Source organism: Dendrobates tinctorius, unplaced genomic scaffold, assembly GCF_039654945.1.
Source record: "Dendrobates tinctorius isolate UK_male_01 unplaced genomic scaffold, ASM3965494v1 ptg000011l, whole genome shotgun sequence".
NCBI classification, from domain to species: domain Eukaryota; kingdom Metazoa; phylum Chordata; class Amphibia; order Anura; family Dendrobatidae; genus Dendrobates; species Dendrobates tinctorius.
This window is the reverse complement of record NW_027361679.1, coordinates 126,618,598-126,633,895: the sequence shown is the minus strand read 5'-3', so window position 1 is coordinate 126,633,895 and position 15,298 is coordinate 126,618,598. Positions and strand designations below refer to the sequence as shown.

The window sequence follows — 15,298 nt, the reverse complement described above, 5'->3', positions numbered from 1 at the left end:
TACCTCCGACCGTCTCCCCCGCTGGTTATCGCTGGTCACGCGAGAAGCTCCTGGACCATTCCTCGTCAGCCGCTTCCTGTGGCGCCGACGAGCGACGCATGGAGCCGGGCGGGAGGACGCAGGATCGCCGCGTCTGACAGGTAAGTAGCGATCCCCGACCCCTGCTATGTCGCTGGTGAGATGTGCCTGTGTGGCAGCTCACTAGCGACCACCTAGGGATGCACCTGCAATCCTGACCGTGTCATATCGTTAGTCGGGATCACTGGTGCATCGCTAGGTGTAACGGTACCCTTAGGATAAAAGCCTAAAGTCTCCTCACCTTGGCATGCCAGGCTTGACATGTCATTCTCCACAAAGAGAAACGTTACCCCTTGGATCCTGGTCAGTCGCCTCTGATCCAGCCAAACCAGATCGCACACTTTGCAATGACAAGGTGGAAGTACTCCAAAAGTGTCTGCAAATTGAGATTCTATACAAACACATGGGCCATTCACACAGTGAACAAGTCTGTAGGACAGTGTTCACACCAAAGACTCAAACACAGACAAACAATAAAAAGTGTAAAAATACTCTGTTGTAAAAAAGTAACAGTAAACAGCAAGTGCTAGTAAAGATGATGAAAAACAGGTTATTTGGTTGATACATTTTTTGCAAAAAATGTATACTAAGCAGCTCTACTAAACGTCAAGGTATACCCATCAGAGCAGTCCCTAACTGATGTATTTAAAAACCTGATCATGTGTATAGTACCTACTAGAGCAGGATTCAGACAGGTAATGTCCAATGTGGACAAGCTGCAGAGAACAGCTTTTATGTGCATGGCCCACAAGGAAGGGGCGGAAACATCCCTAAAAACAAGAAACCAATTAAACACCAACACATGGGCCACGCACACAATGAACAAGTCTGTAGGACAGTGTTCACACCACCAGAAGACTGAAACAGAGAAAAACACGATCAGGTTTTTAAATACATCAGTTAGGGACTGCTCCGATATGGGTTACTTTGACGTTTGGTAGAGCAGCTTAGTATACATTTTTTGCAAAAAACGTACCAACCAAATACCCTGTTTTGGCATCATCTTTTTACTAACTTAATGTTTACTGTTACTTTTTTTTTTATACAACAAAGTACTTTTACACGTTTTGTGTTTTTCTGTGTTTTAAATTGAGATTCTAGTTTGGCTTTCATCCCATGTTGCAAGGCTCATTAAAGGGTCGATAATGACTTTTAGGATTGCTACTTCCAATAGGTGGCACTAGAGTTCTAGTCCTCTTCCTAACTAAAGAGACAATTTGCATATTTATTCTCCCAAAGGAGCATTGCAAGGCTTAAAAGTCTCCACCTTGGCAAGCCAGGCTTGACAAGTCTCTTTCCACAAGGAGAAACGTTACCCCTTGGATAGGTCTTTGTCGATATCTTTATCTGGATCAGAAGAAATAGAGGACCAAGGAGGTAACAGCTGGGTCATGATGGTCAGGAGTCTGAAAACTGCCAAGAAGTATTCAATATTTGATGAGCTCACAGAGTGACAGAGTCCTCTTATAGGGAGATTATGCGCTATACGCGCATATACAGGATTGGTTATCAGAAGAGTCACATAATCTCCCTATAAGAGGAGAGATACTGAGAATATTAATAGCGACCATGCTTATGTGGAAAAACAACACAAAATCATATTACAACCAGGAACTTAAGTTTATTATGGTACCACCAATATTTGCGTTATAGAAGCATTTTCATATCTCACCGTCTGGTACATGACATACAAGTAGGTTAACCTGAGCAATAATCTGGAATAAACAGTGACGCTTTCCACTTAAGTTGTACACTCCTTGGACAACTCCTCTTACCCCAATCTTGGCCCCGATAATGCTTATACTCACCTCCCATGCCGGCACCGTTCCTGCGGTGTCGGGACTCACTCTCCCTGGGGCTGTTGTGTGGTGTTGTGACACGAGCTCGGCGGCCCAATCAGCGCTGCCGTCACTAAACCGCCTTCAAACATTTTGAGCATGAAGTGGAACTCAGAAATCAGCTGCAGCCTGGACTTCCTCTTCATGCTCAAATCGTCCGAAGGCAGAGACTGAAGCCACTGCTGATTGGGCGCTGGTGTCACAGCACCGGACAAGAGCCCTGTGGAGAGCGAGTGTCGACACCACAGGAACAGCGCTGGCAAGGGAGGAAAGTATAGACTATTATTTTATGGGTGCCAAACATTTCGATCAAAAAAGGTGTTGTCCTAGTGGTGGACAACCCTTTTAAAATGGTGGTGTGATGAATAGAAAAACAAAAATAAACACATGTGAAATCCAGTGTGTGTGTGTGTGTGTGTGTGTGTGTGTGTGTGTGGTAAACCCTGGTGTGACATTACAGGTGAAAGAAATAGGGCTAACAGTGAGTTTCTCTTGGGACTATGTCTCTTCAGAATTAGATGTCCTAGAGAAAGTCCATCACTTGCTTTTTTCCTCTTCCAGGGAACTCCTCACTGCGCCTTTGACTGCTAAAAAAAAGAAAAAAGAAAAGAATAATGACAGTCAAGGAAAGAGTCCAATCACTTGGGCCTTTATACCTACGAGCAGCCAAACTGAGGTTGCAGAACTAGGTTATGTACAGGATATTCTGTTCCTTGAAGTATAACAAGAGGTGAAATATCAATAAACTATAGTCTTATGCCCAATATAGAAGGGATTGTCCATTACAGCTATAAAACAGATTAGATTTGCGCCTCAAGACTGAAGAGATACAAACAAACAAGAGACTAAGACAGGTCATCTAGATCTACACATTGTCCACAGAATCTGTCTATCACTATTTGCCGGAAGCTTATGCACAAAGCCCATGCTCTAGGAAATACTTTCTAAATGATTTGAGATTTACCCTAACAGTTTGCCTAGGTAATAAATACTGCTAAATTCTAGGGCTGTGGATTCAGTAAACCAAACCTCCGACACCACAGCCCTGCCTCACTACTGAGTACATACATAAAGTGCAGCACAGATTCATCTCACCTAAAAGCAGTGATCCTCAGATCAGGAACAGAACAGACATTTATAGGACAGTTTAGAACTCTCCCAAATTATTATGGAAACATTTATAGCACACCATTGCATTACTGTACACAATTATGCTATATAATTTTAGGAGTCGATTTTATAGTGACTCTACAGCCCTAAATCTTTCACTAGTTACTTACTAGTTTTCATCATCATTGAAATTGAGCGACCAAACAAGGCAAGTCTTTATTGTTCAACCACCACAACCCCTTTGTATACCAGGCCAATGCCCAAACCCCATAACCTCCCTCTCCAACATCAGTGAAGGGGAGCTTAATTGTCTCCTCTCCAAATCACACCACCACTTGTGCACTAGACTCCATCCCATCTGCTCCCCAAAATCACCACCACACTTATCCCATCCCTAACCCATCTCTTTAATCTATAACTTCTGGTACTTCCCCTTCTGCTTTCAAACATGCCACAATCACGCCTATCCTTAAAAAGCCAACCCCTGACCCAACCTCTGTGTCCAGCTCTCACCCAAAATCACTGCTCCCTTTCGCTTCCAAACTCCTGGAGCAGCACGTCCACGCTAAACTTTCCTCCAACCTCTCATCTAACTTGCTCTTTGACAATCTACAATCTGGTTTCCATCCCCATCATTCCACAGACTGCCCTGACCAAAATTATTAATGACCTACCTACAGCCAAAGGTAACAGACAATACATTTTTTTTAGACCTGTCCTCTGCTTTCGACACAGTTGATCATTGCCTCCTACTAAAGATCCTCTTCTCCTTTGGCATGAAAGACCTCACCCTATCCTTGATCTCCTCATACCTTTCCAACTGCACATTCAGTGTCTCCCACTCCCACACTACCTCCTCATCCAACCCTCTCTGTTGGAGCCTCTCCCCCAAGGCTGTTCTAGGACCCCTACTCTTCTCAGTCTATACACTTAAACAACTCAAAGTCCTATGCATTTCAGTACCACCTGTATGCTGACGACACTCAGATCTACCCCTCTGGCCCAGACGTCACCTCTCTGCTGTCCAGACTCCCCGAGGGTTTATCAGCCACATCCTCCTCCTTCTCTCACTTCCTCAAACTCAATGTGGACAAATCTGAACTCATCTTTCCTCCATCTCAAAGATCCTTCTTACCTGATCTATCACAATTAATGACATTACACTTTCCCCCATACCGGAAGTCTGCTGCCTTGGAGTAACCCTTGACTCTGCCCTGTCCTTCAAACCACACATCCAAAGCTCTTTCCACTTCCTGTCGCCTCCAGCTCAAAAATATCTCCAGAATCCGTCCTTTACTCATCCCTTAATCTAATAAAATGCTTTTGCACGCCTTCGTCATCTCCCACCTCAACTACTGCAACATCATTTTCTGTGGCCTCCCTGCTAACCTCTCCAGTTCATCCTTAACTCTACTGCCCGACTAATTCATCTCTCTCCTCGCTACTCCTCCGCTTCTCCCCTCACTGGCTCCCACTCCCTCAGCATATCCAGTTCAAATTACTAATACTGACCTACAAAGCCATCCATAACCTGTCTCCTCCATATAATCACTGAACTAATTTCCCGATATCTTCACTCACATAATCTCCAGTCCTCCACACTTATTCGTTCCTCACCTAATTGCCTTCAAGACTTTTCCCGAATATCCCCTATCTGGAATTCTGTGCCCCAATACGTCGGACTATCAACTACATACGGATCCTTCAGACGAAACCTGAAAACACACCTCTTCAAGAAAGCCTACAGTCTGCAATGAACCAGCTGCCTCCTCACCACTACCGGAGCTACCGCCTCACCAACACCAAAGCTGCAGCAACCCACCATCCTGTAGAATGTAAGCCCACAATGGCAGGGTCCTCTCACCTCTGTATCAGTAGTTTGTTTACTGTGATGCCTGTAATTTGTATGTAACCCCTTCTCATGTACAGCACCATGGAATCAATGGAGCTATAGAAACCATAATTAAGACAATTAATCTTTTCATAAGGTAAGTTTCTGTGGCATGATATAGCTTAAGAAAACTTATCACATGAGTATTTCCAGGTCATGGGCAATGGGCACAAGCATCATGAACTTTTACCTTCAGGAGTCTGTATTCTATAATACACTATGTGATAAAAGACCTAGCAGACCACTGTACTATTTGGTAGATCCTTTGGTTTTTGCCAAACTCCATGAATTTCAACTACGCATTTACCTGTCCCCCACCCAACTGCTATAGAATAGTCGAAAGGTTTTCATACACTTAAGCTGATCGGCTGGTCAGATAGAAGGGAGCAGGATTGACTGATAATTGTAAATCAGATGGCCATCTTAGTGAGGAGACAGCAGCTGGAACACGACATGACTTGCTAATATTGTCAGGGGAGGCTACTATATTTCGCGAAACAGCTTCTGCATTTGATTATAAGGGGGTGGGGGGGGGGGGGGGTGACCAACATATACCATGGCTTTGATAAGCCCTTTAAAAAAGGAGCTGCTATTTGTTGGCAGTTCAAAATGTTTGGGGAAGACGACCATCCCCAGAATGTATTTCATAACCAAAGTAATACTGTGCAATCAATAACTTGCTGGCTGTTTCCACAATACAATTTGCAATAAAAGGAAATTGTTGGAATGTCTGCTACTAGCTCCCAATAATTACCAACAACCCTCAAACGCATTTTAGTACTTTGGTCTGCTGGAGGACATACAGTGCACTGCGGTAGGAAAGCTTTCTAACCAATGTGAATAGAAAAGCCAATGTGAAAAATTTATCAAAACTGGTGGGAAGCACACTAGTCTTGAACCTATAACCCACTAGAGTAAGATGTTCCAAGTTTATTGAGAGCCACAAGCCTCTTAAGAAATCTAGTGCATCTTTTGGGATTTCCGTGAGCCAGAAAATTGACCTTACACCAGCCACGATCTGGCATAGATGTCAGCTACAGTGCATGCCAGTTCTCTCTGACATGCATTACGGTAAATTTTTTGGGAGGCAATAGGCCACACGCAATATTTGTGAAGATCTGCCCACTTTCTGAAAAAGTGCAGGACCAATGCAAAAGGGAAGAAATGGTGCAAAATAACATTTGAAACAGATTTTGCGATTATTTAATGAAAGTTTTCTGGCGTAAAAGGAGTGATTAATTCTGTGTGCTCAGAACTTGGAACTTTTTTTTTTTTCTTAAGAACTTCACAAGAGAGCCAAGCTTGGAATAGCATGTTGTCAATATATTAATTCAGCTAAAAAGTAACTATATCTCTTAATGTTCTGTTTCTAGCAACAACACAGGACTGCACAAAAAAAAAAAAACGCTCCAAAGTAGTAGCACGTTTTCCCACTTTCTAATGGAGGCCACACCACTGCTTGCGCAAACCACCGGGTGACGGCACGCTGTCTCCTTCGTGAATCAGCAGAGAACAGGTGGCATCTTCCTGTAGTGAGAGTTGGCGTGGCCTCTTGCATGTGGTGGAGGAAAAGGTTTCTGGATTTGGTGTGGGTGCAATGTTGCCTGGAGCGAATTTTAGAAAGTCAAAAAATAATAAGAATGTATTGCGAGTTAGTGTTTACTCTCCACATTGAAGCTCAAGTCTGGTCTGTGTCTGCAGGGACACTTTATCAAGCTCATGAATGTTCAATTTAAATGTTGGAAAACGGGATCTTAGCTAACACCAAGCTGAGCTCTCTGCGTGCATTTAGGTACATACAGAGGTGCTGGGAAGGGCCTGCTGGCCTCCCTGTGGAGCCAGAAGAGATCTGCCGCTGGTTAGCGTCTGCAGTACTGCGATATTAGAGAAAGGAAGACATTGATTTACACCAGTGGAGACACAGAGCAGGGGAAAATCCCCAGCCACATTTAGGAAACCACGTACCTTGTCTAGTGACGTTTTCTGCCGTGTGGAGAGCCTGACCGCCAAGATCACTGACTACGCTATCAACAGTTTGGTGATGCCTTAAGAAGAATGGTCGGATGAAGCGGCTGTATAAGGTTTGTGAGCCGTTCCATGTAAAAGGAGCCATGCACCAGAGAAGGAAACAACACTGTCAGGAAAAATAAGGAGTTAAATATACGAACAGCGTTACTCTCTTCCAGGGACTGCGCTTATTCAACATCATTTACAGTCTGCTCTTTTGGACTGTGCGGCAATACTAAACAGGGTAGCAACGTAGATATACATATATAATTAGATTTTCTGGTTCCTTGTTTAATCACCGTCCCCTGCTCCAGGGTCAAGACTCAATCACTGGTCTGATCCGGGAGTCTGCAGCGTTGGACGTCCCACCGACAGCGCTGCAGATAACGGGGCTCAGCAGCTCTGCCAGTGGTGATGGGACAAGGTGCTGAGCGCAGTCATCGGCTTCAGACAGTAACACACTGTGAGCAGTGGTAGAGAATCAGTGCTGGGCTTCTAGGGGGAGCAAAACCTGTACCCAGGGGTTTTTCCCGACTACCCCTTTGAAGAGTAACTAAATTTTGAATAAGTTATCAAAAATATGGCTTTTGGGTCCTAAAATTCCTACCCATTGGATTTGTAGACCCCCAAGAAGTGCATAGCTTAGCAGACAGCTGCAGAACTCATGAATGAGCGCGCACAGAGAGATACGGATTCTATAGAAAGCAGACGGGTTTTTTGTTTTTATTAAGTCTATACTTATTAAATCCCTACTTCGCTCTATGTGCACTCCTGCTAACCAATGCATTTGTTTGCTTGGGGGGGGTTGTACCGATCGTTCAGTAGAGGTCTTATCTTAGGACCTAGAACGTCACTGATATGCATTCAGATAAAGTGCCTGCTAATATGGAAAAAAAAAAAAAAAAAAGACATCAAAACTTTAGTTTCTCATTAATGGCACATATCAAAAAAAAAAAAACCACGCACAAGCTCACTAAAGCACCACTCCAGAATGTTTTTTTTTTTCTTCAATTTTTAAAGAGGTCATCAACTACCTTGACTCAGTTAGGCTATGTTCACATGATGTCCAGTAGTGATCACTTACAACAGATCCTGCAGCAATCCTCCATTGGCAAAAAACAAAGTTGTGCAGACTTTAATTGTAAAATGCTGCGGAATATGTTGGCGCTATACAAGATTATTATTAGTCCATTAACCCCTTCATGACCAAGCCTATTTTGACCTTCCTGACCTGGCCATTTTTTGCAATTCTGACCAGTGTCCCTTTATGAGGTAATAACTCGAACGCTTCAACGGATCCTAGCGATTCTGAGATTGTTTTTTCGTGACATATTGGGCTTCATGTTAGTGGTAAATTTAGGTCGATCATTTTTGCATTAATTTGGGAAAAAAAAAAATCAGAAATTTGGCGAAAATTTTGAAAAGGGAAGACTTAGGGGAGACCTAATATATATGTACAAGTATATCAGAGGGCAATACAGAGATCTCTCCAATGAACTGTTTGTACCAAGGACTGTGACAAGAACAAGGGGGCATTCTCTTCATTTGGAGGAAAGACAATTTCTGCACCAGCATAGAAGAGGGTTCTTCACGGTAAGAGCAGTGAGGCTCTGGAATTCTCTTCCTGAGGAAGTGGTGATGGCCAACTCACTGAATGAATTTAAGAAAGGAATGGATGCTTTTCTTTTGAGTAACAGTATAGAAGGTTACGAATAACATAATATTATAGGTAGATGGTTGACCCAGCTTAGAGGAAGGAATTTTTTTCCCTATGGAGAAAATTGGCATCTACTCTATGGGTTTTTTGCCTTCCCCAGGATCAACAATGCAGAACAGCTGCACTAAAAATAGGCTGAACTAGATGGACATAAGGTCTTCCTTCAGCCTTCAAAACTATGTTACTATGAATGTCATTGACAGGAGATCAAATGACCCAACAGCCTTTAATGAATGAGGAAAATGTAAATTGCTCAAGTTTTAAAGGGGTTTTTGCAATATCAATTTTCAGGAGTACCCCCCTAGCCCCAAGTTTCCCAGCTTGCCGAGGGATGGTGTGCTAATTGACAGGTCAGATTAGCAGTGTCGGTGTGTGGCTGACATGGTGTGCTCTCAGATGATGAGAGCACAGCTTATAAAAGCGTCACTCTTGCTTAGGAGACCAACCACCACTGAAACTGCAGCGGTGGCAGGTAACCTAGGCAACAAGCAGTAAACAATAAAATTTAAAAATTCTTCTCTTTGCGAGTACAAAGAATATTTTTAATAAGTAAATGGCAAAGTTGCTAGTTTTTACAAGCACTTTGCAGTTTTAACCATTTGATGATGAAAATATGCCAAGCATTCCATGTTTTTCCTTTGCACATGTCCTTACTCACCATCAATATTCTCGTCGTTTATTTCGTTCATCTCACCTCAGCAGGGCTGTGGAGTCGGAGACGGAGTCGTGGAGTCGGTGCTCATTTTGGTGGAGTCGGAGTCGGTATAAAATGGACCGACTCCTAAAATATATAATAAATTGGGTACAGTAATTCAATGCAGGATGTGCTGAATATTTTTTCATAGGAGTTTGGGAAAGTTATGAAATGTCCTATAAATGGCTGTTCTATTCCTGATCTAAGGCTACAATCACACACAGCGTTTTTCCTGTGTTTTTTGAGGATACGTTTTTCAGCTGCAAAAGCTGATCATCTTTTTAAAAAACTGCATCACCTGAAAGGTTTTTGAGCTCATAGATAATGTTTTCAATAGCAAAAGCAGATTAGAAATCTGCTCTATCTATATATCCATATCTGTCTATCCATATCGTATCTGTACCAAAAAGAATGAAAACCGGGTAGTACACCAATATATATTCTGTTCTATCTAAATATCTTGATTATTGGATCATAAAAATGATTAAATGTCTGATGTTCACATTGTACTACAATAAATTTTTCACTTAAATATAAGCAATATGTGTGGGAGTCGGAGTCGTGGAGTCGGAGTCGGTGTAAGGGAAATTGAGGAGTCGGAGTCGCAGGTTTGGCTTACCGACTCCACAGCCCTGCACCTCAGTTACACACACAGCTCTGGCAAAAATTAAGAGACCACCACATCAAATCCCTGTCATGGGCAGCCCATTCTCCAGACCTGAACCCCATTGAAAACCTCTGGAATGTAATCAAGAGGAAGATGAATAGTCACAAGGCATCAAACAAGCAAGAACTGCTTACATTTTTGTACCAGGAGTGGCATAAGGTCACTCAAAAGCAGTGTGGAAGACTGGTGGAAAGCATGCCAAGACACATGAAAGCTGTGATTAACAATCATGGTTATTCCACAAAATATTGATTTCTGAACTCTTCCTGAGTTAAAACATTAGTATTGTTGTTTCTAAATTATTATGAACTTGTTTTCTTTGCATTATTTGAGGTCTGAAAGCACTAGGTTTTTTTTTTTTTTTTTTTTTTTTTTTTATTTTCGACCATTTTTCCTTTTCAGAAAAAAAAACACAAAGTTTATTGCTTGGAAATTTGGAGACATGTCAGAAGGTTACAGACTAAAAGAACAATTTACATTTTTCTCAAAAATATACCTATAGAGAGAAAAATCAGACAAACTGAACATTTCAAAGTGGTCTCTTAATTTTGGCCAGAACTGTATACATTTCACCTCTTCATTAGGAAGTTGAGTCATGTGATCTCCAGTCTGACAAACAGTATAGGTGCCATTATCAAATACAAGATGTCATCACCCATCGAATCCCTTCCTGGCAGCTCTCCACTCTACAGCCTTTAGATAGCATAGCCATTGGCCAAACGATGGTTTGGCTACCAGCCATCTTGCCCAACTCTTCCACACGCTTGACTGAGAACTCCAGGGTTTTTTTTATGACAGTTGCTGCCAGACATCTCTGGGTGGCAGCTTATCTCTACAGAACAAAAGGATCAGAAGTCCAAAATGGTTATGAGAGATAAGGATCTGGTATGGCTGACCATCTAAAGGGGACTCTTCATACATTAGACTGACAAACCTGTTGATAATTGATGGGTGCAGCCAACGTTAGTCTAGGTTATATTGGGTCCATATATTCCCGAGACATGCAGCTAAAAGTGGCAAGAACTGAATTTGCCGCCCATAGCCAACTAAAGAGCAGCTTTCATTTTGTATTCTGCTCTGGTTAAATGAAAGCTATGCTGTGATTGGTTGCTTTTCTTTTTAGTCAGTTTCAGGAATTTGACCCATTTCAGCTATAATAGGCAATACATTGCTACACACATCACAGAATACGTCAAGACTGACGTATACATCAGAGGTCAGCAGTTTTGTGTCAATGGTCTATAACTGGCAACCATTAGAAAGCTGCAAAATAAAAAAAAAAATAAAAAAAAAAAAAAGTGAGATAAGCAGGACCCTATAGTCCAAGGCACACAGACAAGAGCCCTACGAACGGGCCTATTTATGAAAAAAAGAGAAGTTAGAAGGCGATTTGCAACACAGATCTCGAACCTGAACCCGGTTAAATAGCTTGTAGAGACCCAAATGAATGTGGAAAGTTTATGCACCCATAACACATTTTTGGTAGTTATCTGCTTACCTTTCCCAGATAGTAAAACGGAAACCAGAAGAGAAAGATATCCGAGAAGAACTCCACAACACTGAACACACCATAGACCACCCAGTATGTCAGCCATATTGTATCATCCTGTTTATCTTCACTTTCAATGGCTTTAATCCTGGAAAACAACTAACTTAATAAATAAGCATTAAGAAAAAAAAAAAAGCCTTAAAAGGGATATACACATCAGTGGGTACATGCCAATACTTTTGGATGGCCCTGCCTCATTCATTAACATTCATCAATCTTGACGTGATAATGTAACAACCATTGTGGAGCATGGATTTCTGAAAGGAAAATAAGACAAATGGCACAACAAAGTGGGCACGTTTCCCACTTCTGAATAGAAATACATACAAGGAAAGCCATGTGAAGTGTGAAATCATGCTTTAAAAGGTAGTGTCATGATCCAGTTTTCAAAATAAAGTTTAAAAGAGAAAAAACAAAACAAAAAAAAAGCTCCATATTACCCTTCCCAAGCTATAAACATCCGCTCCCAGCTGTCCACTTTTCCTCTGCTGGTTAATAAAAGGTTGAGGGGAACCCCCACGCCATTTTATCAAAAAATAAATTTAGCAAACAATAAAAAGTTTGTAGATATTTTGTTTTTTGGGAGTCAAATTCAAAATTGACAATTTTGAAAAAACAAGGCACGTGTGTTGCATTTGTACAAGGATTCAAAGTTGGGATCTCCTTACGATCATATTTTCAAGTGTGATTTTCTAAGTACAGTCTCATCCTAATGATGTTTAATACTAAACTAAAATAAGTAATACTAAATATTTAAACATATGTGTATGAATTGTTTATATTACGACACTAGATATGTCTTTTTTTTTTTTTTTATAAGGTTTTAAACAGACTATAGTAGTTAAATCATCAAGCTTTAAAAGGTTTGGATTTCTTTTTCCCTTAATAAAGACTTTCATTTAAAAACTGCATTTTTTTCTTACTTGTGTTATCTTTGCCTAGTTTGGTGATCTGAAACATTTAAGTGTGACAAACATGCAAAAGAACAGGAAATAAGGAAGGTGGCAAAGGCTATGTGTACACAGTGTGTTTTTTTCAGAACGGAAATGGGTCATAATGCTATGGAATCTTAATGCCAGCTAATTCAGTGAGAATCTGCACATGATCAATAATTTTCCTTGAGTATTTGCAAAGAGTTTTTTCTGCACATTTTTAGTGTTTTTCACCCATTGACTTCAATTGAGTCAAAGTCGCAGCAAAAATGCAGGTATAAAAAGGTTTGTGTTTTTACGGGCTAATCGGCGGTAACGCAACAGTCGGTCAGAACGCTTTGGGGTCACACTGTCAGATGTCTGATACTGTGACCCGCGGTAAAAGGCTTACCGCAGGTCAGCAGGCGTGGGCTGATGAGAGACTACTGCTCCCATCAGGTTATGTCTGCTGTCACAGATAACAGTGATAGCAGGAGCTGCTGATGGGCGAAAAATTTTTTAACCACCTGTCTGCCTTAGTCCACGTAATACAGAGTGTCCCACCCCAATCCCACGTGTAGAACTGTCACATCGAGAGCTGTGACTGCTCTAACCGGCGATACAATGCAGGAGTGATCACCTCCTGCTAGTGTATCACTGAGCTGCTGCGAGAGGGGTCACTGGAGTTCATGGAGCCTAGAAGTAGAGTTGAGGAAATATGTACAGAATCGGTTGCCCAATCTGAACTTGCCATATTCATGCCGAATTTATGTTGATCAATTCCGAACATATTCGGCCATTTTTACTCCCATGGACTCCAATGATTGCAATAGGAAGTGAATTTTGAAAAATTCACTCAACTCTACCCATGAGGAGATGCCAGAAGTGTCATTCAGCTCACATCACCCCAGCACGCAGGTGTACACGGAGACATAGTGTGTAAGGTCAGCCCAAGCCGCAGGACAAGGAGACCACAGATTCTGCACAGGAAACCCCCAGTACTTACGATCTATAAGCCGGGTACACAAAGCCAATTAAATTGCAGACCAAGGAAGCTCCATAGCCAAACACAAGGTACAAACCCAGAGAGCAGAGCGAGCCTGAGGAGAGAGAAGGGCAGGTTAGCGGCGCCAGGTGTATTACCCAACAGTGCTTGCCCAGAGTGTGGAGAAGAATTAGTGTAATCTTCCTGTGGCAACTAGTGACGGCCAGGCAGGCAGCCACACCAGTGACGGCCAGGCAGGCAGCCACACCAGTGACGGCCAGGCAGGCAGCCACACCAGTGACGCCAAGGCAGGCAGCCACACCAGTGACGGCCAGGCAGGCAGCCACACCAGTGACGGCCAGGCAGGCAGCCACACCAGTGACGGCCAGGCAGGCAGCCACACCAGTGACGGCCAGGCAGGCAGCCACACCAGTGACGGCCAGGCAGGCAGCCACACCAGTGACGGCCAGGCAGGCAGCCACACCAGTGACGCCAAGGCAGGCAGCCACACCAGTGACGCCAAGGCAGGCAGCCACACCAGTGACGCCAAGGCAGGCAGCCACACCAGTGACGCCAAGGCAGGCAGCCACACCAGTGACGGCCAGGCAGGCAGCCACACCAGTGACGGCCAGGCAGGCAGCCACACCAGTGACGGCCAGGCAGGCAGCCACACCAGTGACGGCCAGGCAGGCAGCCACACCAGTGACGGCCAGGCAGGCAGCCACACCAGTGTCGCCCAGGCAGGCAGCCACACCAGTGACGCCCAGGCAGGCAGCCACACCAGTGACGCCCAGGCAGGCAGCCACACCAGTGACGCCAAGGCAGGCAGCCACACCAGTGACGCCAAGGCAGGCAGCCACACCAGTGACGCCAAGGCAGGCAGCCACACCAGTGACGCCAAGGCAGGCAGCCACACCAGTGACGCCAAGGCAGGCAGCCACACCAGTGACGGCCAGGCAGGCAGCCACACCAGTGACGGCCAGGCAGGCAGCCACACCAGTGACGGCCAGGCAGGCAGCCACACCAGTGTCGCCCAGGCAGGCAGCCACACTAGTGACGGCCAGGCAGGCAGCCCTCCCCCTGGTAATCCTTATCAGCACTAATCACGGCCAGCAGCAGTTATATATGGATACACAGGGATTACAGCTATACATGCTATGCCCAGTTCCATAACTACAGTAGCGCCCGGCTGCACCTCTGATAAGCGGCAGCTTACCGGTCGCCAGGATAAGCGGCAGCTTACCGGTCGCCAGATAATCCTTCTTGATGCCGGTTTTCTCCTCCGCTTTCCCCAACAGTCTGGAGACTATGTTATCCCCGTTCAGGTACCCGGTGAACCGCTCCCGGAGAGACGGCATGGCGACTGGACCGTACAGACCACAGCTGTGAGCTCGCCTCTAACGAGATGCCTTGCCTTCGGCTACGGCAGTCACGTGACCAACGGCCAATCTCAGACGTGGGCGTGTCCACAGCGTGCAGGTGCAGGTGAATGTGAGTTGTGCAGCGCTGCTGGCACTGTGCTGTGTGACGCCACGTGACCGCCAGGTTCCAGCGCTGGGGGCAAAGTACCCGGCCGCAGCGATGGCGCCTGCACACGGCCGAGGGCTGGATGTGGATGAGCAGTACAGGATGTGTATGCAACATGCCCGGCCTGCCAGCCGCTGGTGGCCTTTCCTAGACTGCTGGCTTTCTCCTGCCTAGGAAAACCTCGACAACTCCACAGTTTAAAGACATTGGGTCAAGTTCAGCAGACCAGTGTTCCCCACACGCAGGGTGGTTTTAGACAAAGTGGGGCCCCAAATGCTAACACTAAAATCATACATTTAGGTTACACTACATGAGCAGGATGCG

The 15,298-nt window shown here is 44.2% G+C and overlaps 1 protein-coding gene across 2 annotated transcripts; it reads right to left on the bottom strand.

Moving 5' to 3' along the window:
• Positions 1 to 1,674: 1,674 nt before the first annotated feature.
• REEP6 (receptor accessory protein 6) lies at positions 1,675 to 14,945 on the bottom strand. 2 transcript variants are annotated; one of them, XM_073547342.1, is made up of 6 exons: positions 14,691 to 14,945; positions 13,469 to 13,562; positions 11,501 to 11,639; positions 6,883 to 7,051; positions 6,718 to 6,791; positions 1,675 to 2,503 (listed from the first exon to the last, which is right to left on the bottom strand). In XM_073547342.1, the coding sequence occupies exons 1-6, from the start codon at positions 14,803 to 14,805 to the stop codon at positions 2,486 to 2,488; spliced, it is 609 nt and encodes a 202-aa protein (XP_073403443.1). In that variant the 5' UTR covers positions 14,806 to 14,945; the 3' UTR covers positions 1,675 to 2,485. The 2 variants fall into 2 exon arrangements, with proteins under 2 accessions (XP_073403443.1, XP_073403453.1); XM_073547352.1 differs by lacking the exon at positions 6,718 to 6,791 and having other exon boundaries at positions 14,691 to 14,941.
• Between the last annotated feature and the right edge of the window lie 353 nt (positions 14,946 to 15,298).

Excerpts from the sequence above, each read along its gene's own strand:
- REEP6 (XM_073547342.1), bottom strand. The coding sequence starts at position 14,805 with ATGCCGTCTCTCCGGGAGCGGTTCACCGGGTACCTGAACGGGGATAAC. Across the intron at positions 13,563-14,690 it reads GAAGGATTATCTGGCGACCG|GCTCGCTCTGCTCTCTGGGT; the intron begins GTAAGCTGCCGC and ends CTCTCTCCTCAG. Across the intron at positions 7,052-11,500 it reads CGTTTTACTATCTGGGAAAG|TGTTGTTTCCTTCTCTGGTG; the intron begins GTAAGCAGATAA and ends TTTTCCTGACAG.